Raw genomic sequence first — 27,021 nt, 5'->3', positions numbered from 1 at the left:
TCACATGCGCCCGCCCGGCCCTATCGGCGCCTCCCCCCGCCCGCCCCCCGCCCGGGAGCCGCAGCCGCCGTCGCCGCCACTCCCGCTCTCTCCGCGCTGCCGCCACTGCCGCCGCCGCCGCCGCCGCCGCCGCCGCCACAGGCTGAGTCTGCAGCCCCGAGGTGAAGCCCCAGCAGGCCCTAAGCCCCTCCGGCCCCCTCCCCCAGCCGCCGCGCCCCGCCCCCGCCCCCGGCCGGCGCGCATCCCTCGCCCGGCCGCGCTGCGCACCTGCTCGGTCACCCGCAGCTTCCCCGGCACCCTCCCTCCCCGGCCTTCTGGGACCTCTCCTCTCGGTGTCTGGCCGTCGCCCCCAACTCATTTGGGCACCAGGCCTCTCTACACCTGTTTCTCTCTAACTGGGCCTTTCTCCACCCTTGACTGACCCTCTCCCCACGCCCCTCTTCGCCTCCGGTTCTGTCGATGTTAAGTTCGGGGTCCCCCCCGCCGACTGTGCTTTTTTATCCTGGCACGTCCCCTGGCTTTGCTTGTGGGGAAATCTCTTCTTTTCCCATTCCCCAGCATCCCTAGACTTCTAGACTCTCCTCTCTCACTCCTCCCCCACATTGCCTCTCTCCTTTTACATTACCTCTTGCTGCTGCACGGGGGAGGGGTGGGAGGAGGGGAGAATTTGTCTAGCAGCGGGCGGGGGGGGGGCGGCGGGCAGGGGTTGGGACAGGGAGGATGGGCCCAGCCTTGCCTCTCTCCCCAGATCTCTTCTCCCTCCCTGCTCAACCCCTAGGGACTGAGGGCTTCCTTAGGACCCCCTCCCCAGACTTTTCCACTGTATGTCTCTTGGGAAGAGGAGGGACGTACGTAGTTTGGGAGAGAACCTGGGATCGTAGAGTGGGGGTTGGGTGTTAAGTTGGCGTGGGATGGGGGCTCCGGAGGAGAGGCCCCAGCTGCCCAGACAGCCCATCCTCTTCTTGGCTCCAAGGAGAAATGCAAGCCTGGCAGCCATTACACTCTGAGATGGGGGAACCCCACCAGTCGGCTGCTGGAGCTACTGAGGGGGCGCCAGGGAACCTCTGCCAGTGCCCCTCCCTCCTCCCTGCGGTGTCCTCCCTTCTCACCGTTTGATCCTACCCCGCCCCCCACTGCATTGACCTTCTCTCCCCACGGGGGGGGGGTCCCTCCTAAAGCCCGGACTGCAGCCAGCTCCTCCCCACCCCCCACCCACTGCAGTAACCTCTTTCCCGTCCCTCCCAGCCTTTAGCCCCGCCCACTGATCAGGCTCCACCTCTCTAAACCTCTTATCTTTCTCCTTCCTTCCTTTCCACCCAAGATCTCAGCCATCATGTCGATAGAGAAGATCTGGGCCCGGGAGATCCTGGACTCCCGTGGGAATCCCACGGTGGAGGTGGATCTCCACACGGCCAAAGGTAGTGAGCAGGGCATGGGCCTTTCCCCAGCCTTCAGGCTGGATTTCTCCTGGCCCCGGAGGGAAGCTGCCTTGATTCCCAGTGGGGATGGGGTGCTGGGCCAGGCTTGAAAGCCTGGGTTATGGGGGTTGGGTCCTCCTCGTCCAGGGGCGCCAGGATAGGCTGATCTCTGTGTTCTATTTTAGTATATGGAATATACCGTGCCTCTGCACGTTTGTGTGTGCACCTATGTGCATGTGCATGTGTGCATGTGTATGCTGCCTGCATAGCTTCATATCCGTGGGTTCCTACTTGTGCATGTGGGACCTCAGCTGGGCAGATGAGGAGGCCAATGCCTGTGCTTGAGACTGTGTGTGTGTGTGTGTGTGAGAGAGAGAGAGAGAGAGAGCGAGCGAGCAGTGTGGGGATGGGACTGGACGAAGCAGGCAGTTTGGAACTGGAAGGCTGAAGGAATCTCTGGTCCCCTTAGTATCCTTCTGTGCCCCCCCCCCCCCCCTTATTTCATGTTCCTCTCCCAGGTCTTTTCCGGGCTGCAGTGCCCAGTGGAGCCTCCACTGGTATCTATGAGGCCCTGGAGCTGAGGGATGGGGACAAGCAGCGTTACTTAGGCAAAGGTGAGGACTTTGCTCTCCTCCAGGCTCTCTCATTGCTCAGTTTATACTCCTACCTCCCACAGGTTCCTGACTCCCTTCTTGCATGCCCCCCACTGCCCCTCCCAGCCTGACCCACTCTGGCCTCTCTGCCTCTCCCCAGGTGTCCTGAAGGCAGTGGACCACATCAACACCACCATTGCTCCTGCCCTCATCAGCTCAGTGAGGCCCACAGTTTGCTGGGGGCAGCAGGGGCAGGGGTGGGGGATGTGGGTGGGCAGGACCAGGGTCCCCAGAAGGAATCCTGGATTAGAGGAGGAGGGAGAAAAGGGAGAAAGGCCCACCTCTTGGGAATCATGGTTACCAAGGGAAGAGTGGGAAGGCTCCTTCATTGGCCCCTGCTCCCATGAAGCTCAGGTCCCCTGATGCAGACAAGCTGCTCTCAAGGAGAGTATGTGTGTATGGGGTGGGGCCCTATGCTTTAGGGCCCAGCCTCCATTCTGGCCGGGGGTGATGGTGGCTCTGCACACAGGGTCTCTCTGTGGTGGAACAGGAGAAGCTGGACAATCTGATGTTGGAGCTGGATGGGACTGAGAACAAATGTAAGCCAGGGCTGGGAGCAAGTGGGGAGGCATGAGGGGGAGGACGTGTGGAGCAGACCACATGGAGCACTGTGGGGGCTTCCCAAGGAAGGCCTGCCAGGGCTGAGCCCATCTCCCATTCTCGTCCAAAGCCAAAATAAGAGGATGAATTTAACTGCAGTGGGAGGGAGTGACATTAGGACAGAAGGGAGAACTTCTTGCAGCACCAAGAGGGCGAGCTGGCAGGAGATAGTCTGTGGTCTCAGGATCTTTAGAAATAGGTGGAGCTCTCTGCCCTTTCCCATCAAGTCACATGTGTGTGTGCGTGTCTCCCCACTGTTTTTAGGAGAGTACCAACGAGGTGTTATAGGAATGCAGAAGGGGGGGGGTCTCCTTTACTGGCTCCTTTTGGGGAGTATAGGTGGAGGCCAGGGCTCAAGAAGACAGGGGACATGCTCAGCACCTTCCTCTCTAATCTCCCAGCCAAGTTTGGGGCCAATGCCATCCTGGGTGTGTCCCTGGCCGTGTGTAAGGCAGGGGCGGCCGAGCGGGACTTGCCCCTGTATCGTCACATTGCTCAGCTGGCTGGAAACTCGGACCTCATCCTGCCCGTGCCGGTGAGCCCTGCCCGCCGTGCCCAGGCCTCTCCTAGGAGTGGGGTGGGGGAAAGCATGAAACCTTGTGAGGAATGATGAGGGCAAAGTGCATTGAGTCAATCAAAGTGAAAAGATGGGGACAGCAGACTTTGAGTCTGGGAGGTTGGGGCTTAACACTCCCAGGAGTGGAGGAGGGAAGTGCTCTGTGACTTTTCTGCTCTGTGGCCCCCAGGCCTTTAACGTGATCAATGGTGGCTCTCATGCTGGGAATAAGCTGGCCATGCAGGAGTTTATGATCCTCCCAGTGGGCGCTGAGAGCTTTCGGGATGCCATGAGACTTGGGGCGGAGGTCTACCACACACTCAAGGGCGTCATCAAAGACAAGTATGGCAAGGATGCCACCAACGTGGGAGATGAAGGCGGATTTGCCCCCAACATCCTGGAGAACAGTGAAGGTGAGGCCAGGAGCCCCACTGACTGCTTTGGGTCTCACTCCGTCTTGGGACGGAGGGCCAGGAAGAGCTGCGTGCTTCATCGGGGCTTGAGGAGTATGGGTGGGAGGCCCTCGATCTGGCTCAGAGAGGTACCAGTGCTGGGGCTGGGTCCCCGAGGATCTGCCACATTCATTCACAGGCAGGCCTAAGAGGACAGCCCTCATCTGCACAGCCAGATCTGTTAGCAACTGTAAGTTCTTACTAGAGCCCCTGGGAATGCTGGGAGGCGGTCTAGGTGACTTGGATCCATCCTGGACTTGAACCTCATAGGATTCTCAGTTTGATGAAACACACCATACTCTAGAGATTCTATTCTGAGTCTATCCCATTTCCACCCCAACCTCTCAGGCCTTGAAGATGTCCAATTTTTCTCTGCCTTGGCAGGAGCTGTATAATGAATAGAAACAATAACAAGAAGTGGCTGAGAGTTCAGGTGTTTGGGCCAAATTGCCTGTATTTGAACCTTGACTTGAAGAGTTACTGGCTGGTGATCTTTCCTTTTTTAAAAGATTTTATTTATTCATGAGAGACACAAAGAGAGAGGCAGAGACAAAGGGTGAGGGAGAAGCAGGCTCCCTGTGGAGAGCCCGATGTGGAACTTGATCCCAGGACCCCAGGATCACGCCCTGAGCCGAAGGCAGACGCTCAACCACTGAGCCACCCAGGAGCCTCGTGATCCTTCTTACTTCTCTGTGCTTATCTTTCTTATCTGTAAAATGGGAATAATAACAGTATCTACCTCTTAGCATCATTGTACTAGGTGACATAGTTAGCTCTCAATAAATAATAACTGTTTACAAAAAATCTGTTATGAACAGAATTGCATTCCTTTGCCCTCTTAGAAGATGGGCCTCTCTTCCCAGCTCTGGGGATAACCCCACCAGCAACTGGAGTATGGCTTCTCCCCAGCAACAGTGCTCCGCCTGGGCTCTGAATTCCTTTCTTACTCTCATTCCCCTTTGCCCACCCTTTCCGCTGATAATTTCACTGTATTCCATCCCCAGCCTTGGAACTGGTGAAGGAAGCCATCGACAAGGCTGGCTACACAGAAAAGATTGTCATTGGCATGGATGTCGCTGCCTCGGAGTTTCATCGTGATGGCAAATATGACTTGGACTTCAAGTCTCCTGCTGATCCTTCCCGATACATCACTGGGGACCAGCTGGGGGCCCTCTACCAGGACTTTGTCAGGGACTATCCTGGTGAGAACAAGGGTTGTGGGAGGGAGGGCAGCGCGAGGGTCAAGGGGCAGGCAGGGACGTGTGGGGCAACTCTGGACCTTATGGGGTGCTGATTCAGGTGTCAGACAGAGGTCTGAGAAGAGCCTGAGAATCAGGCCTGGGGGTGAAGGAACCTCCTGCAGAGACGGGCTGTGTCTGTAGTGTAAATGTGCAGGTACCTATGGTGAATCTGTTTCATCTACTTCGTCCTGATCAAAGTTCCAAAGCTACTGGGATCATGGGGAGGGCTTTGGAAGGAACCAGAGATGGTGAGGTGGTTACCGGGCCCAGCAGAGAACTTGTACTTATAGGTGTTTTTGACTAAGGAAGTTGTGGATGTGGAGCAGAGCTGGAAGCTCTGTGGGAGCAGAACAGGAAGGCTGAGGAGGAGCTGGGTTCCTCTCTCCAGGCCTTCCAAGGGCTGTGACCCCCGCATGGAGGAAGCTAGTTTCTATTTCCCTGAGACAGAGCAAGGGAAAGTAGAAGAATGAGGATTTAGAATAGCACCAAGGAAAAACTTCCCAGTAGTGAAAGTGGGAAAAATGCAAAGATAGTTTTGAGAAAAACTCTGTATCCTTGGTTTTTGGCAGCTTTTCTTTTATTTTTTAAATATTTATTTGAGAGGGAAGGAGCATGAGGCAGGGGAGGAGCAGAGGGGAACGAGAGGGAGGGGGAAAGAATCTCAAGCGGACTCCATGCTGAGCACAGAGCCCATCAAGGGCTGACCCCAGGATCAGGACCTGGGCTGAAACCAAGAGTTGGATGCTCAACTGCTCCCCCCACCCCGCCCCAGGCACCCCTGGAAGGATTTCTGAAAGAATTGAGATAGGAATCAGGGCAGGCTTATCTTGGAGGCAGGGAGCAAGGATAAGCAGGTTCAGTTAGCCAGGGGATTCGTCATTTCAGGGAGTGATAGGGGAAGGTGTTCCTGCCTGCCGCAGAGCCCCAGGGAGGGTCAGCAGCCCCTCCTGCTCTCCCTGCAGTGGTCTCCATTGAGGACCCCTTCGACCAGGATGATTGGGCTGCCTGGTCCAAGTTCACAGCTAATGTAGGGATCCAGATTGTGGGTGATGACCTGACAGTGACCAACCCAAAGCGTATTGAGCGGGCGGTGGAGGAAAAGGCCTGCAACTGTCTGCTGCTCAAGGTCAACCAGATTGGTTCGGTCACTGAAGCCATCCAAGCGTGAGTGTCCCCAGACTCTCCCCAACCCAGCCCGTTTCTATAGGACACCTCTGGCGAGTGCGCCCAGCCTCATACTGGCACAGATGCTGAAGGGAGTGGGGAACCTGCAGTCACCTTCCCAGCTCTTTTGGTTCTGCCCCACCCCCAATCCACCCTACGCTCTGTGCTCCTCCCAGAGAGCTTTCTGTCAGGTGTTTCTTGACATAGAACCAATGTTGGTTCTATGGGCTAGGAAGAGAATGCCTGGTGTGCGGGCTGGGGGATCAGTGTTGGTGTGTATGGCTGCAGGTGCAAGCTGGCCCAGGAGAATGGCTGGGGGGTCATGGTGAGTCATCGCTCAGGAGAGACTGAGGACACATTCATTGCCGACCTGGTGGTGGGGCTGTGCACAGGCCAGGTGAGTGCAAGAGAGATCTGTGTGGAATTGGTGGGCTCTAGTCAGGTGGGTGGGGCTCTCTTTCCAGGGGTCTGCAGGTGTCAAGGGAATGTCAAGGGAGCTTGTAAGTTTTCTTTTAGGGGATGAAGCAGCCACTGAGCTGCTTATCTCTGGGGATGTTTCAGATCAAGACTGGAGCCCCATGCCGTTCTGAGCGTCTGGCTAAGTACAACCAGCTCATGAGGTGAGGACACCTGGGGAATGATGGGAGCCCAGGGCCCAGAGGGTTAAAAGCTCTGTTTGCCCACCATTCCATCTCCAATACCCATGGCCTGGAAAACAGTAGATATCCAGAAAATATTTGTTTTTGAATGATGGCTTTACTGAGGGCCTGATCCACGGCTCCCGGAGGTCAAAGCCAGGGCATGTCCACACTTGGGCCAGGACCTAGAAGCAGGTGGTGTGCCTGGCTCAGAGCATAGGGGCTTCCTCAGAGCAGGAGCGTCCTGCTTCCCTGATTCTTTCCTTTCTGGCTCATCTCTCTCAGAATTGAAGAAGAGCTGGGAGACGAAGCCCGCTTTGCCGGACATAATTTCCGCAATCCCAGCGTGCTGTGATCCCTTGACTTTGCGCGGAGACCTGGAACCCCCCTCCCGTCCTCCTGGAGCTTCTTCCTTCCTGTCCTGCTCTAGGACATTTCACCCTGGACACCCCTGCTGACCTGCTGCACCATGTTCCTTGGCTTGTCTGGCCCCCTGCTGTGTGCTCCCCCCCACTACCCCCCCCCCCCCGCCCTGGTTCCATACTCTCCACTTCTCTGTCCTTTCTCCTCAAAAATTGGCCATGGGACTGAGGATTATAAGGGCATCCAGGCAGAGCAATCAGGGTCTCACAGGTGCATCAGGGTTGGTTGGTGAGGTGTTCAGAGAGGGGCCATGGGTCACTGTGCTTTGTGCTGCATCCACCCATTTTCCATGTCTCGGGGAGCCCAGGAAGGGCATCATGCCCAGGTGGAAGGGAGCGCTGGCTGCATGATCTAATGCGCCTGGCCTGAGACTTTAGGGGATTATTTATTTATTTATTGTTGATTAGTCTTATTGATTGATCGTTTCTCCCTAACTCCAGAGCCCAAATCTGGCCTGACCGGAGTAGATTGTGTGTGTATTTCACGGGTCGTAGAATCGAAGATGGCCTGGGCTTGGGAGGTTTCTTGCTGGAACCGGAAGGGTAAACAAGGAAAGGGCCTTGGTGTCCGCCCCTTTGTGTCTACACCAGCCCTGAACCGAAGCTGGCTAGGTCGAGGTGGGGGCTGTGTACCCCGGGGACGCTTCCCCATCACTCTCTCCTCAGCCCTGGCTTCCCTGTTCTTCCTCCAGCTGCACCAGAGCAATGTCTTGCTCCCCTGTGCCATGTTCCACAGTCGCCACCACATCTGTGGCGTGGGAATGAGCACCACCATTAAAGTCTGAATCACAGTGCGTTGTTGTGTCTGAAGAGTCTTACTCTAGTCATATTCGGGGAGAGAAGATGGAGCGCCCACACCCGAAAGTTGGTGAACTCGGATAGCAGAGCTGGGGAGGACCCAAAAAGAGGAAGAAACTGAACAAGTATGGCTAAGACGATGGCACTGCCTCCCCTCCCTGGCCAGGTGGGGACCCTTGTTGCCCTCCTGCCTTCTCAGCATCAAGCCTGGCCCTGGGACCGGGGTGAACCAAAAGTTCTCCACCGAGATTTCCTAGAAGTGTCAAAAATGTGTGTGTGCATTTTTTAGGAAAAGGGGTGCAAACTATTCTCAGGTTCCTAGAGGGCCATGACCAAAGAGGGGATAAAGCTGTGTACTGGAAAAGCTCCCATCTAGGCCTCTCCCCAATGCAGTCTTGGTCATTCTGGGTAAGAGCACTGTGTGGGCATCACCCCCTGCAAGATGGGGACCCAGGGAGGGGAGTGGTACCTGGGGCTACAAAGGAGGGTCTGAGGAAATGGAATCTTCAGGAAACTGGAGAGTCAAAGCCACAAGTGTTGGGGTGGCCTTTGAGCAGGACCCCAGTGTGTGGCTGGAGATCCACTATCACTCTTCAGCTCCAGGGGAGCCCTGACTTTGGGACAGGGACCCAGGAACTCCCCAGGAGGAGAAACCCTCTCCTGGGGCTGGGACACGGAGCAGAACCCAGCAGGCAAGGGCTACACACAGGGAGCTGTGGCCACTAGAGGGAGGCAAGGTTCCGTGGGACGCCACACTCAGCCCGGGCTAGGGGTGTGATGGGAGGAATTTCAAGGTTGTCCCCTCTGTGGGCCTCCTAAACTGTTTCTACTCTGAGTTCTGGTCCTGGGCTCTCTGCCATCCTGCCCAGCTCCAGGACAAGGAGAGGATTTTCGTCCTGAATGGGCAGGACCCATGTCTCTGCTCTTCTTCCTGTGTCACTGACACCTCAGCCATTTTCAGTTCAGAGAGCTTCTTGCCTCTGCTCCTCTATGCCTCTTAATTTCAGGGTGGGCAACTCATCTTTCTCTTCCCTCCGGTCTCCTGGCGCCCCTTTCTGTTCCCTTTGGGGCATGCTTTTCTCTGTGCCTCTCCGTTTTCTCTGGGGTCCGTGATACCCATCTTTCTCCTCCAATTCCTGGACTGATCAAGCCGATTGTGATTGGAGCCATATTTACTAACCTCTGCCCTTTCCCCCCACTCCTTGCTAGGTGGCCTCCTCTGGTAGCCATGCCTCCCCCCTCTCCCCCAGGTACTGGGTTGGATTGGGTTACAGTAGCTCCATCTGGGCCTCCCTGGCCCCTCTCTCCACTTTCCCTTTGTGCTGTTGCCTGGAGACCAGTGAGTTGTGGGGGGCTGAGGCCATAAAGAGAGCTGGGGTGAGGGATGGTGTGGGGTGTGTGTATGTGATGATGCACCCCAAAGCTGAATGGTAAGCCTAGTCCTCAGGCTGGGGAAGAATCAGAGAGGATAGGCCCTGGCTTCTCTGACTCTCCCTATCTTCTGTTCCTACCTTTGCCTCAAATTTTTCTTTTAGGCTCAGGTATGTCACCACCCTTAGCCCATCCCTCGGTGGTTAAAAAGCAAGAGAGAGCAGCTTGGCCTACAAGGGAGCTGGGAAGGGCCTGGGCCCAGGCCCAGTGGGAGAATGAGCTGAGATGTGAGGAAGGAGAGGAAATGCGATGGGGAATGAGGAGGAAGAGGAGGAGTCTTGGAACAAAGTTGTTGTGGGGTGGAGAGAGGGAGCAGGGGTCATCCTAGGGCGCTGAGGAAGGGAGGGCGGGAATCCCATGGAGGGGAGATAAGGAGCTGGCCAGGTCTCTGGAAGGCACTGAGGGATCAAGAAGGTGAAGCTGGGCTAGAAAAGTGAGTTGCCCACCAATTCAGCAGCGATGAAGAGTGGTGATTCATTGCTGGGCCAAGGTGGCCACCTTGCTCAGGTTCGTCAGTACTTTAGAATCTATTCAGAGCTTTTGGGTATTCCCAGAACTCAGCTGAGTCTGGCCCAAGGAAATATGAGGCAAAATCCACTGAGTTGCTACAAATCCAATCTCCATCCTTTCCAGAAGGATGGTGGGATCCTGCCATCCAGGGCCCATCCATCCTTGGCCTCTGGTTGGCTGGGCTCCGGCATTTGCCCTCTTCCCACCCCAAATCTGGAGAGCTGGTAAGAGCTCCCAATCCAGGCTCCAGCTCCAGCTCTTCCAGTTTCCCAGCCTGCTCCCTCCTATTCTCTGGCCTTCCCAATCTTAGCTGCCAAAAATCACCCAGCGTCTTGGTGTCCTTTGTCCTGGGAGATGTTGCTGCAGGGTGTGGGGCCAGGGAGACATCCCAGAAGAAGACACTGGGATGGGGTGCTGGCTTCAGGCTGAAGACTGGAAATGGCTGGCTGGCTGACAGTTAGGCTGCCTGGAGAGTGAGGAGGGTTGAAGGAAGAACCTGTGGTCTGGGGGTAGGGTGGGGATTGTCTCCACAGTAGAACAACTGGGATTGGGGAACCAGGAACCAGGACATCTAGGAGATTTGGCTCTACCTTGAGCCTACCCCACTGGGCCCCTTATCTGTGGCTCAGAGTACTGTCTGTGGTGACTTCAAACAGGTCTGAGAAGGAAAATTGAGACACCACCAGACAGAAGGGCCTGAAGATAGTGTCCCACTCCTATAAACGAATCCCTTCCCTACATGGGGGCTTGCCCTCCCCTGCTTCTATGGTTTCCTTCTACTGCTTTCCCTTCCCATCTCCACTCTTTGTCTTCCCAATCTCTGACCTCCCTCCATGGCCTTGTTTATCTTCCATTTCCTTCTAATCTTCTTTACCTACTTCCCCCTTGGCCCCCACCCCATTCTATCTACCTTTGTCTAGCCAACCGAAATCCTCCTCGGAAACCACCACCCCCACCACCCCAGAAGTCCAGCCAGTGTCTTCCCCGCAGCTTTCCCACCCAGCACTCAGGCCTCCCTAGAATAAGTCTCCGGCCCCACCTCCTTCATCGCTTCTAAAAGTTCCTCACCTCTCCCCTTCTCTCCGTGCTGACCCCTCTGAACTCTCCTCAGCCTTCCAGCGTCACCGCCCCCGCCCCGTTCTTGTGTTCCCTATTCTTTTCCCGACACCAATCGCCTCCAAACTACTCTCATGCAGAAACCCCATCCGTATATACAGATAGATACTACAGATATAGGATATATGTATCTATATAGTATAGGATATGGGACTCTAGATAGAGGATATATGTAGATCTCCATCTTTTCAATTGCTCCCCCTCCCCGTGACCCTAAGCTTCAGCCCGCGTCTCCCGCTACAGGTCGGCCACAGGCGCTGTCACCCCCAGCTCCAGCCGCCCCTCCCGTCCCGCGCCTCCCCGCCCCCAAAGCCTCCGCGTACCCCGACAGGCCAATCCCAGCCGCACACCCACAGCCGCCCACGTCCTCCGTGCCTCGGCCCCCTCGGCCCCCTCGGCCCCCAAACTTCTCCAGTCCGCGCCGCCTCCGCCGGCACAGCCCACGGCCCCTCCCCCGCCCTCCCGGCTCCCCGCCGCCGGCCTCGGCGAACCCTCCCCGCGCCCCAACCCCCGCGGCCGGCCTCGGCCAAGTGGCGCGGCGCCGCCCCCTCCGGCTCCCCCGCCGCCCCCCCTCGCGGCTTGCCTCGCGCTCCCTCCCTCGCGTCTCCCTCCCGGCCCCTCTCCTCCGTGCCTCGCGCTCCCTCCTTCTCCCTCTTCCTCCCTCTCCCATCCCCCTCTCCCGAGCGCCCTCCCTCCGCCGTCCGCTTTCCTGTGCGAGTCGCCGGACGCGCCGCCCAGCCCGCCCGCAGCCCCGCGTCGGGCCGGGGCCTCCGGCCGGGACCCGTTCGGGGGGCACCGCCGGCCGCGAGGAGGGGGCGAGGAGAGGGCGAGGCGGGGGCACGGCCGCCCGGGAAGGGGCGGGGGCCGCGGGCGGAGGCCGCCCGGGGGGCCGGGGAGCGCGCGAGTGCGGGCTGCGCGGGGCGGGCGGCGGGCGGCGGGCGGCGCGGCGCGGAGGGGGAGGGCCGGCCGGGGCCGCGGGGAGGGCGGCGGGGGCGGGCGGGCGGCCCGGGCATTCCGGGCGGCGGGGGCGGGCGGGCCCGGGGAGGGGCTGAGCCAGAGCGGGGTCGGGTCTGCTCCGGGGGCAGGCGGGCGATCGGGGCCCGGTGGGGGAAGGGGGATGGGGGCCGCCCTCCGGGGGGGTCGGGGCCGCCGCCGCCGCCGTCGCGGCGGCGACTGAAGCCGGGAAGAGGAGAGGGGGGCGGGGGAGCGGCCGCCGCCGCCCCCCCAGAGGCGCCGGAGCCCCGAATCCCGCTCGGAGCCAGCCAGCCGTCCCGAGCCGCGACCAGGTAAGATCTGCTGCCGCCCGGGCCTCGGGCCCGCCCGGGTTCTGGCCCGCGGCTCCCCACCCCCACCCCTCCCAGTTCCCCCTCCCGCCGCCGCCGCCGCCGCCGCCGCCGCCTCCATTTGTTATTTTCCCGATCCGGTTCCCCCCACTGCGGGCTCTGGCCGGCCTGAGGCTGGGGGGCTCTGGGGGTGGGGCCGGCCCCGGAGGAGGGATGGGGGCCAGAGCACCCAGAGGGTCGGGAAGGTGGAGAGGGACGTGGGAGGGTCTCAGGAGGAGGGCTGATGGGGCAAGAGGGGAGCCAGGAGCCCAGGACCAAAGGAGGAGCTCCGAGGTGGAGGGTTGGCAGAGGAAAAAGGGGGTGCCCGCGAGGGGGCTTAGGGCGAAGGCAAAAAAGGAACGGAGATATGGCAGCGAGGTGGGGCATCAAGACTCCAGCAAAAGGCCCAGAGCCCGTGTTTCAGAACTCGGGGTGGAGGGTGTTAGGTATGGAAGGGAAGTGGGAAAGGGGGGAAGGGGTGTGGTAGGCGGAGAGAGAGGGATTGTAGCTGATGAGGGAGTAGGGAACCTGGGGAGAGGGGGGCTCTGAAAGGGCCAAGGAGAGGTTCCACCTTTGAGAAGAACCAGAGGTGTTACAGGGCGGAAGGGGATGCCTTTGTGACTCGATTTTCTTTCCCCTACTTCAGGTCACCTCTGACCTTGTTTCCCCAACCCCAGGCAGACTTACTTCTTGGAGGGGGGTACACTGGGGCAGAGGAGGGTGGTCCCCCAAGAACTAATGAGGGGGACGATGGGAGCATTGAAAGGAGAGTTAGGGAGAAGGGCTTTCTGGGAGGGTGGAAGAGGAGGAGAAAACTGGACGATCTTGTAGGCACTCCAGGCAAGTTGTGACCTCCACCCTCAAATCCCTGGGCACCCCCTTCCCCTCTAGCTGTGCTTTCTGAAGGGGGCGGGCATATCTTCATTTCTGTTTTGAACTCAGATTTCCCTTTGTGCCCGGGCTTATTTCTTCGGAGGTAGGTACTCTTAAGCTCCCTTCCCTGAGGGTGCTATAGGAGGGTAGGAGTTGCTTTGGCAACTGGAGGGGGAGTGGCTGGCAGATAGACTCCTGGGATAGACTCTTGAGGGGCAGGTTCTACCATTTTGTTGCCATAGCAATGATCCAGTGGGATGTCCTATAGGTGGGGTTCAGAATCTTGATTGGATCTTGGCCTTTGGCTGTGTCCTTGGGACTCGTGGCTGCGTTCTGGAAGGTGTTTCTGGTGCTGCTGGTGGATAGGAGGTTCCCCAGGGGTTCCCCACTCCCACCCCCACCCCCCACCTTCCATCCAGCAGTCTGTTGGAACAGGTAGACATGTTATTTGCAGGTCATAGTGTTGCTCCAGGTTCCTCCTCCTAGGCATGGCGAGAGCACAGAAATGCTTAAGTTACACCATCTTTTGCTATTTCTTTCTGGCCTCTACCTCTCTTATTATTAGGAACTTTCTGTGTACAGTAGTCCTAAGGATTCTTTGCACTGATACTCTTCCATTTTCTTAAGCTTGAGTGTCCTTTCCTGAGCCTCCCTTTGCCTCTTTCCCAGACTATCAAGACAGTGACCCCTTCCCTCAGCTAACCTTCAACCTTCTATTTCCCTGACCTTGTGAGGATGGCCCAGGAGAGAGGGCCATGGCAATACTCTGGAGCAGGAGCCAGGATACCTGGCTCTAGTCCTGGCTGTACCTCCAACTGTGGCCTTGGGCCAGTCACTTCTCTTTGGGTCTTGGTTTCATTGTAAGATGATGGGGTTATAGAGAAGATGATTTCTGAGGCCCCTCTGACAACCTCGGATTCTAAGAAGGCTTAGACTGGTGCATTGTTATCTGCTGGTCTGGGCTGCATTGTTATCTAGGAGTCGCTTTGGACTGGTTTGTTAGGCTGGTAGGTCTGGAATGATGATGGGGGCTGGGCCAGTGATCCTGAAATTCACCCTGCAAGCCTTTCCCAGAAAGCCTTGTGCCTTGATTGTGTATTCCCTCTGACATCCTGCTCTGTTTCCCCTTTCTTTTCCTTTTCTTAGAGACCTCTCCCTTTTTCTCACTTTTGCCTGTCTGGTCTTTGTCATTTTTCTTTTCTTTTCTTTTCTTTTTTTTTTCTTAAAGATTTTTATTTATTTATTCATGAGAGACACAGAGAGGCAGAGACACAGGCTGAGGGAGAAGCAGGGTCCTTGCGGGGAGCCTGATGCAGGACTTGATCCCAGGACCCCAGGACCATGACCTGAGCTAAAGGCAGACACTCAACCGCACCTGGTGCACCAGGTGCACGTGGTCTTTGTCATTTTTCTTTTGTAGTAAGGCTGTGAAGGGGAATGTGGGTAGTGTGTTTGCCAGATACATAGTAGGTGCTCTAGAAGTATCAGTTACGGTGACTGGCTACTAGGGCAAGACCAGTACAGCTCACCTTGTTGATGTAACACATGCTCGGAGTTCAGAAACATATGCACAGCCCAACCCTAACTCCTTTCCTTTGCCACTCCTTTCCCCCAGGATTGCCTGTGCTTTTATGACTGCTTTTCTCCTTCAGAGCTACTAACTGATAATTTTATCAGATTTCAGCTGTTTAAAACAGTTGCGGTAGGGGGAGGGGCACGCTGATTGCTGTGTTTTTCAGTTACATTCATGCATTTCACTGACCTTTTGGATCTCTTCACTCTCACTGATGTGGTGGATGGATTCTGGGATGAAGAGGAGAGTTGGGCACCCTCCTCTTGAGGAGGGCAAAGACACACCAGTCACAAATAGTCATTTTTGCTATGCTTTTGTTAAAGAGTGTTTTTCCCTTCTGTTAACCCTTCTGTTATAGGGTTTTGTTCTTTTTTTGATTTGCGGGGTTTGACAGTGTTTTAAAACCAATCTACACATTTCCAAAATGTGGTAATAGTTGTAGTTGAGGAAAAAGGACTAGCTTACTGGGCAGAGCATCAGTTCTAACTTCAGAAGACCTGGAGCTCTGTGTCAGTTCTTTGTGACTCTAAGTAAATTATTATTATTTAAGTTTCCTGGAAAGGTCAGGTTCCCCCCCTCACTGCCTGTCTCAGTAGGGTTCAGTAGAGATGAATGAGAAGTAATTACTCTGTATTCCTCGGGAAAAATATGTTATAGACTGTGGAAATGCCATTTACCTAGCCAGGCCTCCTACTTCAGGATAGGTAGCTAAGTTTACCCTGTTCCCACCAAAGCCACCAGGATTTTATTAGAAAAGATCCATCGAAGTTAGTGGGTTTACAGTCACTATCAAGGATAGAACAGAGCACCCATATATATGTGACATCAGTGGGAGATACAGAAAGGAAGAAAACAGTGGGAAGCTACCGTTCTTGCTCTCAAAAGATCTTATGGTCAGTCATAAGGAGACACATAACAGCAAGAAATACAAACAAGTGTGAATGAAAATAGCTGACTATACATATATATAGGTACAGATGTAGACAAGTGGTGAGGTGTGTGTCCCTGGCTAAGCCAAGTGGGGATGCAGGCTCAGAAATTTGTGAATTTGTATTATGTGCTCACTGATACTCATTGGTTTGGTTGGTAAATTGAAAGTCGTGACTTTCTAGCCTTAGGGAACCTAAGCACTAGAGAGCGGGTCTCTATGGGGCTCGCAAAAGTGAAGTTCTGTACTTTGAAGATACCCAGGTTTGGGCTTGGGGTGGGTAGACTCTGTGCACTTGTGTTATAGAATGGGACATGCTTCTCCCACCTACTCTACTCTTTTCATATCTCTAGGACTGATCTAGGCCTTCTGAGAATTCTCCCTACCTGCTTCTGGCAAGAGTATAGCAAAGTCTGGAAGAAATAGCATGGGCTTTGAAGTCAGGGAGATGTGGATTTGATTCTGGTGCTATCACTGGTTTCTGTGTATTTATCACATGAAGTTGGGCAAGTCACAATCTCAATTTTGAAGCCTTAGCTTCCCCACCTATATAATAGAAATAAGGATACATAACCTACTTTGCAAGGATACAACCAACTTTGGTTGGTTGTAAGTATTAAATGAAATTGAATGTAAGGGCTTGATGTAAAGATAGCACTCAATAAATTCCTTAATACCTCATCTACATTTCTTTATGCTCCCTGGTAAGGCTGTGTGGAACTGCTGGACACAGGTATTTCCTAGGTATCATGAAGGATAAATAACGCGAGCTCATAGGTACATCTGAATCTTGTACCTTCTCCAGAGATGAAAGAGATGATGTTGTGAGCAGAGTCTCCTTCACTTGTAGATAGCTGGGCAGTCCATGGGGCAAGCCAACAACATCTTATGGATCGTGTGCCTCCTGGCTCAGAGGCCTAGGGCTGGGCCACTTAGCCCCTCAGACACTGTTCCCCAGTATGGAGACTCTGATGGTCTTTCCTAACAGGCTTCACTGGAAACAGATCCCGCGAGTTCCAGGCGCCTCCACTGGGAACTTGGGAGATCCTGCTTCCTGCTTCCCAGACCACAGCTGTGGGGAACTTGGGGTGAAGCAGAGAAGTTTCTGTATTCAGCTGCCCAGGCAGAGGAGAATGGGGTCTCCACAGCCTGAAGAATGAAGACACGACAGAATAAAGACTCAGTGAGTAACAGCTAAAACGAGAGACATGAAAGATGAGGGGCAAAGTAACTAGGGGTGAGGGCCTGGAGAGGAAGAATAGAAATAAGGCACATCGTAAAGTTAGGTGCTCTGTGGAAAAACACCCTACACTACCTGCTTCCTTCCTTCTCCCACAGATGTCAATGAGGAGTGGACGGAAGAAAGAGGCCCCTGGGCCCCGGGAAGAACTGAGATCGAGGGGCCGGGCCTCCCCTGGAGGGGTCAGCACGTCCAGCAGTGATGGCAAAGCCGAGAAGTCTAGGCAGACAGCCAAGGTATTCTGTCTTCAGGTCCTCCCACAGGATGCCCAGACACTGGGGCCGAGGGCGTACGTGTGTGCGTGTTGTGAGGGACCTTCCTGTCTGGCAGAGGGGAACGGTGGAGGCTTGGGAGGCATAAGACAGGAATATTCTCTTTCTCCTGAACAGAAGGCCCGTGTGGAAGAAGCCTCCACCCCAAAGGTCAGCAAGCAGGGCCGGAGCGAGGAGATCTCAGAGAGCGAAAGTGAGGAGACCAATGCACCAAAAAAGACCAAAACTGAGGTGGGAGACCCTGACCCATTTTCTCATCACTCGTTCCTGAAAACTCCCTTTCACTCGTGATTCCTACTTGAATCTTGCCTGGTATAGGAGGGAAAAGTCCTATTGCTGTGCCTATTAAAGGAGTCCTGTCTGTAATGTGTCACAGATCTTTAGGGCTAGTAGCCAGCCCACCAGATGACCAGGCAGGGCCAGAGGGGACTGGGAGAGTGAGGAGGATTCCAGCCTCTCCTTTTCAAGGTCCTGGTTCTCATGAAGGGGCTGGGGAGGAGGTTAAAGGTGAGAGGTCTTCGTGGAAGGAACAAATAAATCATAAGGAAAATGCAGGAGTGGTCTTTTTAAGAACCAAGGGTTTCTGGCATGTGTAGTTAAATAGGGTAAAGGAGATGGGGGTGGGTGAGTATGAGCTAGTGGAAGAGAGGGATTTGGGTTTAGCTGTGGATGGCGGGCGAAGGTGCTTGAGATGGACATTGAGGAAGGAATGCAGTTTCCAAGGAGGGAAACAAGACTGGCTGCCAGGGAGTCACTGACAATGTGGGGAGACAGGGGGCATCCCCACATGTGGCAGGGAGGTGGGCTTGAGCAAGAGTATTCATCACATGGTACAGTGGTGTGCTGGGAGGGGGAAATGATTTTGTGCAAGGGAGGCCCCAAATCTAGGGGAAGCAAGGAAAAAGAAGAGAGATGAAATGATCCTCCTTTTTCTGCAGCAGGAGCTCCCTCGGCCACAGTCTCCCTCCGATCTGGATAGTTTAGATGGGCGGAGCCTCAATGATGATGGCAGCAGTGACCCTAGGGATATTGACCAGGATAACCGAAGCACGTCTCCTAGCATCTACAGCCCTGGAAGCGTGGAGAATGACTCCGACTCATCTTCTGGCCTTTCCCAGGGCCCAGCCCGCCCCTACCACCCACCTCCACTCTTTCCTCCCTCCCCCCCGCCGCCAGACAGTACCCCCCGACAGCCAGAGCCTGGTTTTGAACCCCATCCTTCTGTGACACCCACTGGATATCATGCTCCCATGGAGCCCCCCCCATCTCGAATGTTCCAGGCTCCTCCTGGGGCCCCTCCCCCTCATCCACAGCTCTACTCTGGGGGCACTGGTGGAGGAGTTTTGTCTGGACCTCCAATAGGTCCCAAGGGAGGAGGAGCTGCCTCTTCAGTGGGGGCTCCTAGTGGGGGCAAACAGCACCCCCCACCCACCACCCCCATTTCCATATCAAGCTCTGGGGCTGGTGGTGCTCCCCCAACAAAACCACCTAACACTTCAGTGGGTGGTGGAAACCTACCGTCTGCTCCACCACCAGCCACCTTCCCCCATGTGACACCAAACCTGCCTCCTCCACCTGCTCTGAGACCCCTTAACAATGCTTCAGCCTCTCCTCCTGGCCTGGGGGCCCAGCCACTACCCGGGCATCTGCCCTCTCCCCATGCCATGGGGCAGGGTATGGGTGGACTTCCTCCTGGCTCAGAGAAGGGCCCCACTCTTGCTCCCTCACCCCATCCTCTGCCACCTGCTTCCTCCTCTTCTGCCCCAGCCCCCCCAATGAGGTATCCATATTCGTCCTCTGGTAGTAGCTCGGCAGCAGCCTCCTCTTCCAGTTCTTCCTCTTCCTCTGCCTCCCAGTACCCAGCTTCCCAGGCATTGCCCAGTTATCCCCACTCCTTCCCTCCTCCGACGAGCCTGTCTGTCTCTAATCAGCCACCTAAGTATACTCAGCCTTCCCTTCCATCCCAGGCTGTGTGGAGCCAGGGTCCCCCCCCACCTCCTCCCTATGGCCGTCTCTTAGCCAACAGCAATGCTCACCCAGGCCCCTTCCCTCCTTCTGCTGGAGGCCAATCCACAGGCCACCCACCAGCCCCAACACACCACCATCACCACCAGCAACAGCAGCAGCAGCCGCCGCCGCAGTCGCAGCAGCAGCAGCCGCAGCAGCAGCAGCAGCAGCAGCAGCAACAGCAACAGCATCATGGGAGCTCTGGGCCCCCTCCCCCTGGAGCATATCCCCACCCCCTGGAGAGCAGTAGCTCCCATCATGCCCATCCCTATGCCATGTCTCCCTCCCTGGGGTCTCTGAGGCCCTACCCGCCAGGGCCAGCACACCTGCCCCCACCTCACGGCCAGGTGTCCTACAGCCAAGCAGGCCCTAATGGGCCCCCTGCCTCTTCCTCTTCTTCCAACGCCTCCTCCTCCTCTTCCTCTCAAGGATCCTACCCTTGTTCGCACCCCTCCCCTTCCCAGGGCCCCCAGGGAGCTCCCTACCCCTTCCCACCGGTGCCTCCGGTCACCACCTCCTCGGCTACGCTTTCCACGGTCATTGCCACAGTGGCTTCCTCGCCAGCAGGCTACAAAACAGCTTCCCCACCTGGGCCCCCGCCGTATGGAAAGAGAGCCCCGTCCCCAGGGGCCTACAAGACCGCCACCCCACCGGGGTACAAGCCGGGGTCACCTCCCTCCTTCCGAACGGGAACCCCACCCGGCTACCGAGGCGCCTCGCCGCCCGCGGGCCCAGGGACCTTCAAGCCGGGCTCGCCTACCGTGGGGCAGGGCCCCTTGCCACCTGCCGGGCCTGCAGGCCTGTCATCCCTGCCACCACCGCCTGCAGCCCCCGCCTCGGGGCCGCCCCTGAATGCCACGCAGATCAAACAAGAGCCAGCCGAAGAGTATGAGACCCCCGAGAGCCCAGTGCCCCCGGCCCGTAGCCCCTCGCCCCCTCCCAAGGTGGTAGACGTGCCCAGCCACGCCAGCCAGTCGGCCAGGTGAGCCGGGGGGCGGGATGCGGTTGGGCCTGGATGGGGGACGAAGATGGGGAGAGACCGGTGGAGGCCCAAGAGGGAACGCTGCCTTCCTGCGGTGCTTTTGAAAACTGACTCCGGAGCCCTGCGTCCCCCTGGCGGTGTGCGCAGGCGGGCACGGGGCAGGGTCGGCGCGGGACCGCTCCCGCCGCTCGCAGGGGCCTAAGCGCGCGCCGCCCTTGCGCCCGGCAGGTTCAACAAGCACCTGGACCGCGGCTTTAACTCGTGCGCGCGCAGCGACCTGTACTTCGTGCCGCTGGAGGGCTCCAAGCTGGCCAAGAAGCGGGCCGACCTGGTGGAGAAGGTGCGGCGCGAGGCCGAGCAGCGCGCGCGCGAAGAGAAGGAGCGCGAGCGCGAGCGGGAGCGCGAGAAGGAGCGCGAGCGCGAGAAGGAGCGCGAGCTGGAACGCAGCGTGGTGAGTGCGTCACCGCACGCGCCGCCCGCCTCCCGGCCCCTCCTCCGCGCCGCGCAGGGAGGGTCGAGGGCCGGAGCGGCGGGGGTGGTCATTGCGCCTCCTGTCGGAGAGGAGGAGGCACGGCGGCCCGGGGAGCGGAGACGGAAGGATCCCCGCGGGCGGAATCCTGGCGCTCGTGCGTTGGTGGCAGGCCAGTTCAGCCCAGAGTCCCTGGGGGTGGTAGGCAGGGCCGACGTCCGGGAGAGGGCTTCGGGCAGCGCCTGCTGGGCTGAGCCGGCCAGCGGAGGGCCTTCAGCTGGTGAGACAAGTGAGCCCCGGTTCCCAGACCTGCCCTTTTGACTCTGTTTCTCCCTGTGTCCCACAGAAGTTGGCTCAGGAGGGCCGGGCGCCAGTGGAGTGCCCATCTCTCGGCCCGGTGCCCCATCGCCCTCCATTTGAGCCGGGCAGTGCCGTAGCCACGGTGCCCCCCTACCTGGGTCCTGACACTCCGGCCCTGCGCACGCTCAGTGAATACGCCCGGCCCCACGTCATGTCTCCTGGCAATCGCAACCATCCTTTCTACGTGCCCCTAGGGGCAGTGGACCCGGGGCTCCTGGGTTACAATGTCCCGGCCTTGTACAGCAGTGACCCAGCAGCCCGGGAGAGGGAGCGGGAAGCCCGTGAACGAGACCTCCGTGACCGCCTCAAGCCTGGCTTCGAAGTGAAGCCCAGTGAGCTGGAACCCCTGCATGGGGTCCCTGGGCCAGGCCTGGATCCCTTCCCCCGACACGGGGGCCTGGCTCTGCAGCCTGGCCCACCTGGCCTGCACCCTTTCCCCTTTCATCCGAGTCTGGGGCCCCTGGAGAGAGAACGTCTGGCGCTGGCAGCTGGGCCAGCCCTGCGGCCTGACATGTCCTACGCCGAGCGTTTGGCAGCTGAGAGGCAGCATGCAGAAAGGGTGGCAGCTCTGGGCAATGACCCACTGGCCCGGCTGCAGATGCTCAATGTGACCCCCCATCACCACCAGCACTCCCACATCCACTCCCACCTGCACCTCCACCAGCAGGATGCCATCCATGCAGGTGAGACTCCTTTGTCTTGGTCCCTGGGGGCCACCTTGATCCCTGTAAGTGATTGGGCTCTTCTGTTGCTCAGGCCAAGACATCCCTCTAGTCTGGCATGAGCCTCTCTTCAGGGATTGCTCCCCTGATCTTTGCCTCCCTGTCACCCTCCACCTTCTCATGCCCCAGCCTTGCCACAGAGACTAATAACCCACACCCCACCCCTCTTCAGAGTCTAGCATTCCTCCATGATAGAGGAAACCTTTGAGGGAATGCTACTTTTCTGCCCTCAGACTCCCTCCCCTGCTTCACATACTTGTTTCCTTGCTTCTTTGGATTCAACTCTGTTGTCATTTCTAGCTGTCTTCTCTCCTCCCAGGTGGAGGTATTTCATGTTCTTGCCCATGTCTAGATCTGCAACCTTCCAGAAAGAGCTCTATAGCTTTGGCTGGGGATATCATAGGTGCTAGTGAGCTTTATTTATTATCCTTTTGCCATATTTCTTACTGTCCAGAACATTGCCTGATCTAGCCTTATAGTCACGGTCATTCCAGGCTCCCTTGTGCTTTCTCTCTCTTAACCAACTCTCTCCCTGTCTTTCTAAACTTTCTGTGCCACCCCCCCCCCCCCAAAGCAGTCCATGTCTCTCCTTTCAGATCCCTCTGACAACTGTAATGTTCTGTTCTCTGCCATCCATATATCCCTACTGCAGTAAGGTCTTGTTCTGGCTGCCCACCAGGCCCCTAGTTCTCCCATTGCACCTCCTTGTTCCTCACTGGGTCTCCCTGTGTTTGATCATCCATCTTGTTCCAGGCTTGGATCCTTTCACCCAAATGCATGGTTTTCCCCAAACCTGCCTTTTGGTGACACCTTCCTCTTCTCTACCCTCTAGCTTCTGCCTCTGTGCACCCTCTCATTGACCCCCTGGCCTCAGGGTCTCACCTTACCCGGATCCCCTACCCAGCTGGGACCCTCCCCAACCCCCTTCTTCCTCACCCTCTGCACGAGAACGAAGTTCTTCGTCACCAGCTCTTTGGTAAGGATGGAGGAAGGGGTGGGGGAAGGTCTAATGAGAGAAGGGTAGGAAGGATGAATTTGGGTGGTGGGATTGGGCTATTTGGGCTTGGGGAGGGGTGAGGAGGCACCAGAGGGGCTGGGAATAGGAGAAGGAGGGCCCAGGCCCTCTGCCCAAGAGAGGCACAGATTTTAGTGCCAGGTGGAAGTTTGAATCCTGTCCACTATTGGCAACTGGCAGGTCTGGCTTTGCGCTGTTGTAGTGTCAGTTTGATGTAAGGTGGCTAGCTATCTCCACCAGTCATGTGCCCTCCTCTGCCCTTCCTGCCCACAGCTGCTCCTTACCGGGACCTGCCAGCCTCCCTCTCTGCCCCGATGTCAGCAGCTCACCAGCTGCAGGCCATGCACGCGCAGTCTGCTGAGCTGCAGCGCCTCGCGCTGGAGCAGCAGCAGTGGCTGCACGCTCATCACCCACTGCACAGTGTGCCGCTACCTGCCCAGGAAGACTATTACAGGTACCCCTGGACTCCCCTAGGCTGGGAGTGATGGGATATGAGTTTAGCCAGATGGGGGTGTGGGCAGCAGACTGCTGGGCTTCAGGCTCCCGGGGGAGGGAGGGAACCCCTCCTCCACCAGCCTCTAACTGGGGCTAGGTCAAGGTTGACCTCAGTCTCATGTCTCCGCTCTGCATCCCCTCTCCACCAGTCACCTGAAGAAGGAAAGTGACAAACCACTGTAGAACCTGCAATCAAGAGAGTACCCATGGCCCCTGCATCTGGACTCGGAGGCCCTCTGTCCCATCCCGCTGCCCAGAGCTGAGGAGGGAGGGCTGCTGCTCCTTTGCAGAGTTTCAGCAGCTGGGCAGAGGGAGGGAGGGAGGGAGGGACAGATGGAAGGCCAAGCCTCCTGTGGTATGCAGAGGTGGGGAGGTGACGGGGGGGGGGGGGGGGGGGGGCGGCAGAAAGCGCACAGTAATCTTGGGCCAGGTCCCTCTTTCTAGTCCCTCTGCTTTCTTCCTCCCTGAAGCTCAACCCCCCTGGTGGCCACCGCCCTTCCCCCACCCCTTTGGTGTGATTATTTCATCTGTTAGATGTGGCTGTTTTGCGTAGCATCGTGTGCTGCCCCCGCCCCGCCCCTCCTCAGTCCCTGTGCGCGCGCCCCTTCTGCGATGTATGGCCCTTGCCCCTCCCCCACATTAATAATTTATATATATAAATATCTATATGACGCTCTTTAAAAAATATCCCAACCAAAACCAAACAAAAACATCCTCACGACTCCCCAGGATGATGGCTGTGACTAGTTCTTTGCGGGTTATGGGGCGGAGTTGGGGGAGGGGGCGCGGTGGGGAACTTGTCAGCGGTGCCTGAAGAGAAAGCTGTGGAACGAGTGGGTGTAGGGACCTTGGAGGGTTGCAGAGGAGCTCTTGGGAGAGCCCAGGGCCCTGGAACCTGGCTCTGCCGGAGGGGTACCACAGACCCGGTCCCTGCATCCAAGGCTGGGAAGTCCAGCTGTGGAGGCGGGGGACGGGCACTCCTCGGCCAGGGTCAGGTCTAAGAAGCCGCTGGCCCCACAGCTGGGAGCCACCAGAGGCCAGAATCCTTTGGGTCGGATAGATTGAGAGACGCTTACGAAGCGGAGGAGCAGGGGCATAGTTTCATTAGGTTAAAGCGATGAGAACTCTGGAGGCGTAAGTACCCCATGGTTTGGGAAGGGGGTGGGAGACCATTTCAGACGTCTAGAAGAGAGGAGGAATCGGAGGACGTCAGGCTGGAGCGCACAGCAGGGGCAAGGCCATCTTAGGAGAGCCGGAGAACCGCCCTCGCCCTCGGCCTTCTCAAACATCGGAGGGGGTGTGGCCAGCCTTGCCAGCCAATCAGCTTAGAGTTCATTTGCATAGACTCGAATCAAATGTTCACAAACTCTAGAAATCAATGATATAAATAAGTTTCCTTTTCCCCTGTTTTTCCTTCTGAAAGTCACAATGTTCCCCGTCGGTTATACGTCAATCGAGATTAGGAAACCCCACCCTGAGCTCACCCTCACCAAGAGTGGCATTCCTGGATACCCCATGGTCTCTCCAGGCCACTTCCTGTAGTGTTACAGCTCTTTTAGAATTTGTCTAGCAGGTTTTCCGGTCCTCACCGGAAAGCCCCCCACGGCTCGTTGTCAACAATAGAGGGTTTCGGCTGCGGAGGTCTCTCCGCTCCGGGGCATCTGGCGGCCGGGAGCCTCGGCGGTCTCCTCCGAAGGCGTTTGGGCGGTGGTGCCGCGCTGCGCCGAGAAGCTGCCCCTGCTTCCGGCCGCGGTGGATGCCGCTTCCCTTCCACCCCCGTCAGCCGTGAGAGCTCCTCTCGGCAGCAGCTCCCTTCTCCCAGCGGCTCTGGCTCCGCTGCACGTGCAGCGCTTGGTACCCTATGGCGTCCGCCCCGGCCCCGCCCGCGGCCCTGAGCGCCGAACAAGCCAAGGGTGAGGAGCGTTCTAGCCGCCCGGCGGGCTCCCTGCTGGAGAAGGGTGCGGGGGGAGGTACAGAGCGTGGGGTGTGGGTGCGCCGGTACCCCCCTCCTCCAGGAGCCCTGGCCCCCTGGAGCGACGGAGTTTATCGGGCTGCTATGCCTGCAGTCCACTAATTGCCCGCCCTCTTCCCTGCGTTGCCGGCCCGGCCCGCCTGCCCTGCTCCGCGCCTACCCGGGGACGCGTCTGATTTCGCAGTGGTCCTGGCCGAGGTAATCCAGGCGTTCTCGGCCCCGGAGAACGCCGTGCGCATGGACGAGGCTCGGGACAACGCCTGCAACGACATGGGCAAGATGCTGCAGTTCGTGCTGCCCGTGGCCACGCAGATCCAGCAGGAGGTTATCAAGGCCTATGGCTTCAGCTGCGACGGGGAAGGTGGGTCGGCCTGGGAGTTGGGGTGGACTGGGTCCAGGAGAGGGCGCTGCATCCATCGGATCCCTGAGCCGCCCTCCCTCCTCGGGTCACAGGGAGGCAACCACAATCGGACTGATAGTATTGGGACCGACAGTATTGGCTGTCAGAGCCCTTCAGAGCCTGGTCTGAATTTGTGCCTGGTGAAGTCCAAAGTGCTTTTTGTAGTTACCAGTTATTATACTGTTATCTCATTTTAAGATGAGGAAACAGACTCTAGTAGGAAACTAAGTGCCTGAGGTCACAGCAGAGCTGGACCTGAACCCTCTTCTGATAACTCGTAGTGGGATGTCTCCTGCAGCCCCTCTAAGGTGTTTTAGCTAATCTCTGTTGGAGGGTTGGCTGGTCAGTTTCCTTGATGAGATCATGGTGTTCCCCAAGGGTGCTTCTTGATTCTGCCCTGCTGGTGTGTGTTCAGGTTATAGATTTGGGGTTTTGTGCGTGTTCATAGGATTGAATCGCTAAAATGGTCCACGTGATCACAAGAAGCACACTGCTTTGGGATATTTCATTCATTGCATCCCATCCAGTTGTGCCTTGTTTTGTAGACAGCTACCTGACCAGAGGGGGAGCAGCCAGTGACTCCTGCTCACGCTGCCCTCTCCTGATGTGTGAGGCACACCTGTCCCCTGGGGGTGTGGGTTGATATTCCACTTCTCCTTGCAGGTGTCCTTAAGTTTGCCCGCTTGGTCAAGTCTTACGAAGCCCAGGATCCTGAGATTGCCAGCTTGTCGGGCAAGCTGAAGGCGCTGTTCCTGCCACCCATGACACTGCCTCCCCACGGGCCTGCTTCTGGTGGCAGTGTGGCTGCCTCCTGAGGCTTGGCCCTCCTCTGCAACACTGCCCAGGAAGGGAAGATCTTGACATTCCGGAGGATAATAAACGTGCCTGTGACAGCCTCAGCATTAGTCTTTTGTGACCCTGACAACCCCCACCTCTTAGTCCCAGATTCCTTCTGCCATTCCAGGTTGCTTCATCTCCCTGTCCAGATCCTTCCTATGCTCCTGCTGGGAATAACCCTGCTTCAGGGCAGGGTGGGAGGACGGACTTACCCCTTAACACCCTGGTGGTGGGGATGGGGGTGGGCCTGCCCAGGTGGCGCCTCCTCTGAAGAGTGCAGCTTCCTGAGCTTTTTCAGAGTCCCCTTAGCTTCTGTGTGCGGGGAGGCTCCCCCATTGGTTGGTGTTCCCTTGGCCAGGGTTACTTCCTGGTCTTTGCTCCCACCCATCTTCCCTCCAGCAGCTCTGTCAGCCTAAGCTCCAGGTGGAGCTCCAGGTGGCTCCTCCCCTCCCAAGGGAGGGAGGTGAGGACAGGCAGGCCCTGGACTACTCAGTGGGGCCTGAGGGAAAGGCAGGTAGGTGGCTGTGGGTAGTCTGAGGTGAGGCCCTCCCACCG

The 27,021-nt window shown here is 57.4% G+C and overlaps 4 protein-coding genes, 2 long non-coding RNA genes and 1 other non-coding gene across 12 annotated transcripts in view; 4 read left to right on the top strand and 3 right to left on the bottom strand.

Moving 5' to 3' along the window:
• Positions 1–27,021, bottom strand: part of PHB2 (prohibitin 2) — a gene marked incomplete at its 3' end in the record, with an annotated part of 124,993 nt that overhangs the window by 72,982 nt on the left and 24,990 nt on the right. The gene's annotated exons all lie outside the window — the stretch shown is intronic.
• Positions 19–7,938, top strand: ENO2 (enolase 2). The gene is made up of 12 exons (XM_077871244.1): positions 19–161; positions 1,322–1,418; positions 1,937–2,032; positions 2,172–2,230; positions 2,541–2,610; positions 3,073–3,206; positions 3,418–3,640; positions 4,684–4,881; positions 5,883–6,084; positions 6,373–6,481; positions 6,646–6,704; positions 7,008–7,938. Exons 2-12 carry the CDS (start codon positions 1,334–1,336, stop codon positions 7,075–7,077), a joined length of 1,305 nt encoding a protein of 434 aa, XP_077727370.1. The 5' UTR covers positions 19–161; positions 1,322–1,333; the 3' UTR covers positions 7,078–7,938.
• On the bottom strand, positions 7,568–11,279 carry LOC144297328 (uncharacterized). The gene is made up of 2 exons (XR_013364363.1): positions 10,952–11,279; positions 7,568–10,349 (listed from the first exon to the last, which is right to left on the bottom strand). It is a non-coding gene; the product is annotated as an uncharacterized LOC144297328 (long non-coding RNA).
• On the top strand, positions 9,391–23,988 carry ATN1 (atrophin 1). 5 transcript variants are annotated; one of them, XM_077871231.1, is made up of 10 exons: positions 9,391–9,483; positions 16,684–16,878; positions 17,034–17,171; positions 17,325–17,438; positions 18,146–20,196; positions 20,425–20,647; positions 21,012–21,708; positions 22,580–22,723; positions 23,036–23,216; positions 23,407–23,988. In XM_077871231.1, exons 2-10 carry the CDS (start codon positions 16,852–16,854, stop codon positions 23,438–23,440), a joined length of 3,609 nt encoding a protein of 1,202 aa, XP_077727357.1. In that variant the 5' UTR covers positions 9,391–9,483; positions 16,684–16,851; the 3' UTR covers positions 23,441–23,988. The 5 variants fall into 5 exon arrangements, with proteins under 5 accessions (XP_077727357.1, XP_077727355.1, XP_077727354.1 ...); XM_077871228.1 differs by lacking the exon at positions 9,391–9,483 and adding an exon at positions 9,859–9,880 and having other exon boundaries at positions 18,149–20,196; XM_077871232.1 differs by lacking the exon at positions 9,391–9,483 and adding an exon at positions 12,125–12,285 and having other exon boundaries at positions 18,149–20,196.
• LOC144297329 (uncharacterized) lies at positions 24,339–25,763 on the bottom strand. 2 transcript variants are annotated; one of them, XR_013364365.1, is made up of 2 exons: positions 25,390–25,763; positions 24,339–24,625 (listed from the first exon to the last, which is right to left on the bottom strand). It is a non-coding gene; the product is annotated as an uncharacterized LOC144297329 (long non-coding RNA). The 2 variants fall into 2 exon arrangements; XR_013364364.1 differs by lacking the exon at positions 24,339–24,625 and adding an exon at positions 24,633–25,205.
• C25H12orf57 (chromosome 25 C12orf57 homolog) lies at positions 24,737–26,528 on the top strand. The gene is made up of 3 exons (XM_077871265.1): positions 24,737–25,170; positions 25,414–25,590; positions 26,293–26,528. Exons 1-3 carry the CDS (start codon positions 25,119–25,121, stop codon positions 26,442–26,444), a joined length of 381 nt encoding a protein of 126 aa, XP_077727391.1. The 5' UTR covers positions 24,737–25,118; the 3' UTR covers positions 26,445–26,528.
• On the top strand, positions 24,797–24,858 carry LOC144297787 (U7 small nuclear RNA). The gene has a single exon (XR_013364649.1). It is a non-coding gene; the product is annotated as a U7 small nuclear RNA (small nuclear RNA).

The sequence above is a fragment of the Canis aureus genome, chromosome 25 (assembly GCF_053574225.1).
Source record: "Canis aureus isolate CA01 chromosome 25, VMU_Caureus_v.1.0, whole genome shotgun sequence".
Lineage (NCBI taxonomy): Eukaryota > Metazoa > Chordata > Mammalia > Carnivora > Canidae > Canis > Canis aureus.
Note: the sequence above shows the minus strand (reverse complement) of the source record. Positions and strands in the feature narration are given on the sequence as shown.

What these genes read in the sequence shown, in the direction of transcription:
- C25H12orf57 (XM_077871265.1), top strand. Translation starts at nt 25,119, where the DNA reads ATGGCGTCCGCCCCGGCCCCGCCCGCGGCCCTGAGCGCCGAACAAGCC. An exon ending in GAGCGCCGAACAAGCCAAGG is followed by an intron (nt 25,171 to 25,413) that starts GTGAGGAGCGTT and finishes CTGATTTCGCAG; the next exon opens with TGGTCCTGGCCGAGGTAATC. An exon ending in CTTCAGCTGCGACGGGGAAG is followed by an intron (nt 25,591 to 26,292) that starts GTGGGTCGGCCT and finishes TTCTCCTTGCAG; the next exon opens with GTGTCCTTAAGTTTGCCCGC.
- ENO2 (XM_077871244.1), top strand. Translation starts at nt 1,334, where the DNA reads ATGTCGATAGAGAAGATCTGGGCCCGGGAGATCCTGGACTCCCGTGGG. An exon ending in GGATGGGACTGAGAACAAAT is followed by an intron (nt 2,611 to 3,072) that starts GTAAGCCAGGGC and finishes CTAATCTCCCAG; the next exon opens with CCAAGTTTGGGGCCAATGCC. An exon ending in AAGTACAACCAGCTCATGAG is followed by an intron (nt 6,705 to 7,007) that starts GTGAGGACACCT and finishes CATCTCTCTCAG; the next exon opens with AATTGAAGAAGAGCTGGGAG.
- ATN1 (XM_077871231.1), top strand. Translation starts at nt 16,852, where the DNA reads ATGAAGACACGACAGAATAAAGACTCA. An exon ending in GCGAGCTGGAACGCAGCGTG is followed by an intron (nt 20,648 to 21,011) that starts GTGAGTGCGTCA and finishes TGTGTCCCACAG; the next exon opens with AAGTTGGCTCAGGAGGGCCG. An exon ending in TCTTCGTCACCAGCTCTTTG is followed by an intron (nt 22,724 to 23,035) that starts GTAAGGATGGAG and finishes TCCTGCCCACAG; the next exon opens with CTGCTCCTTACCGGGACCTG.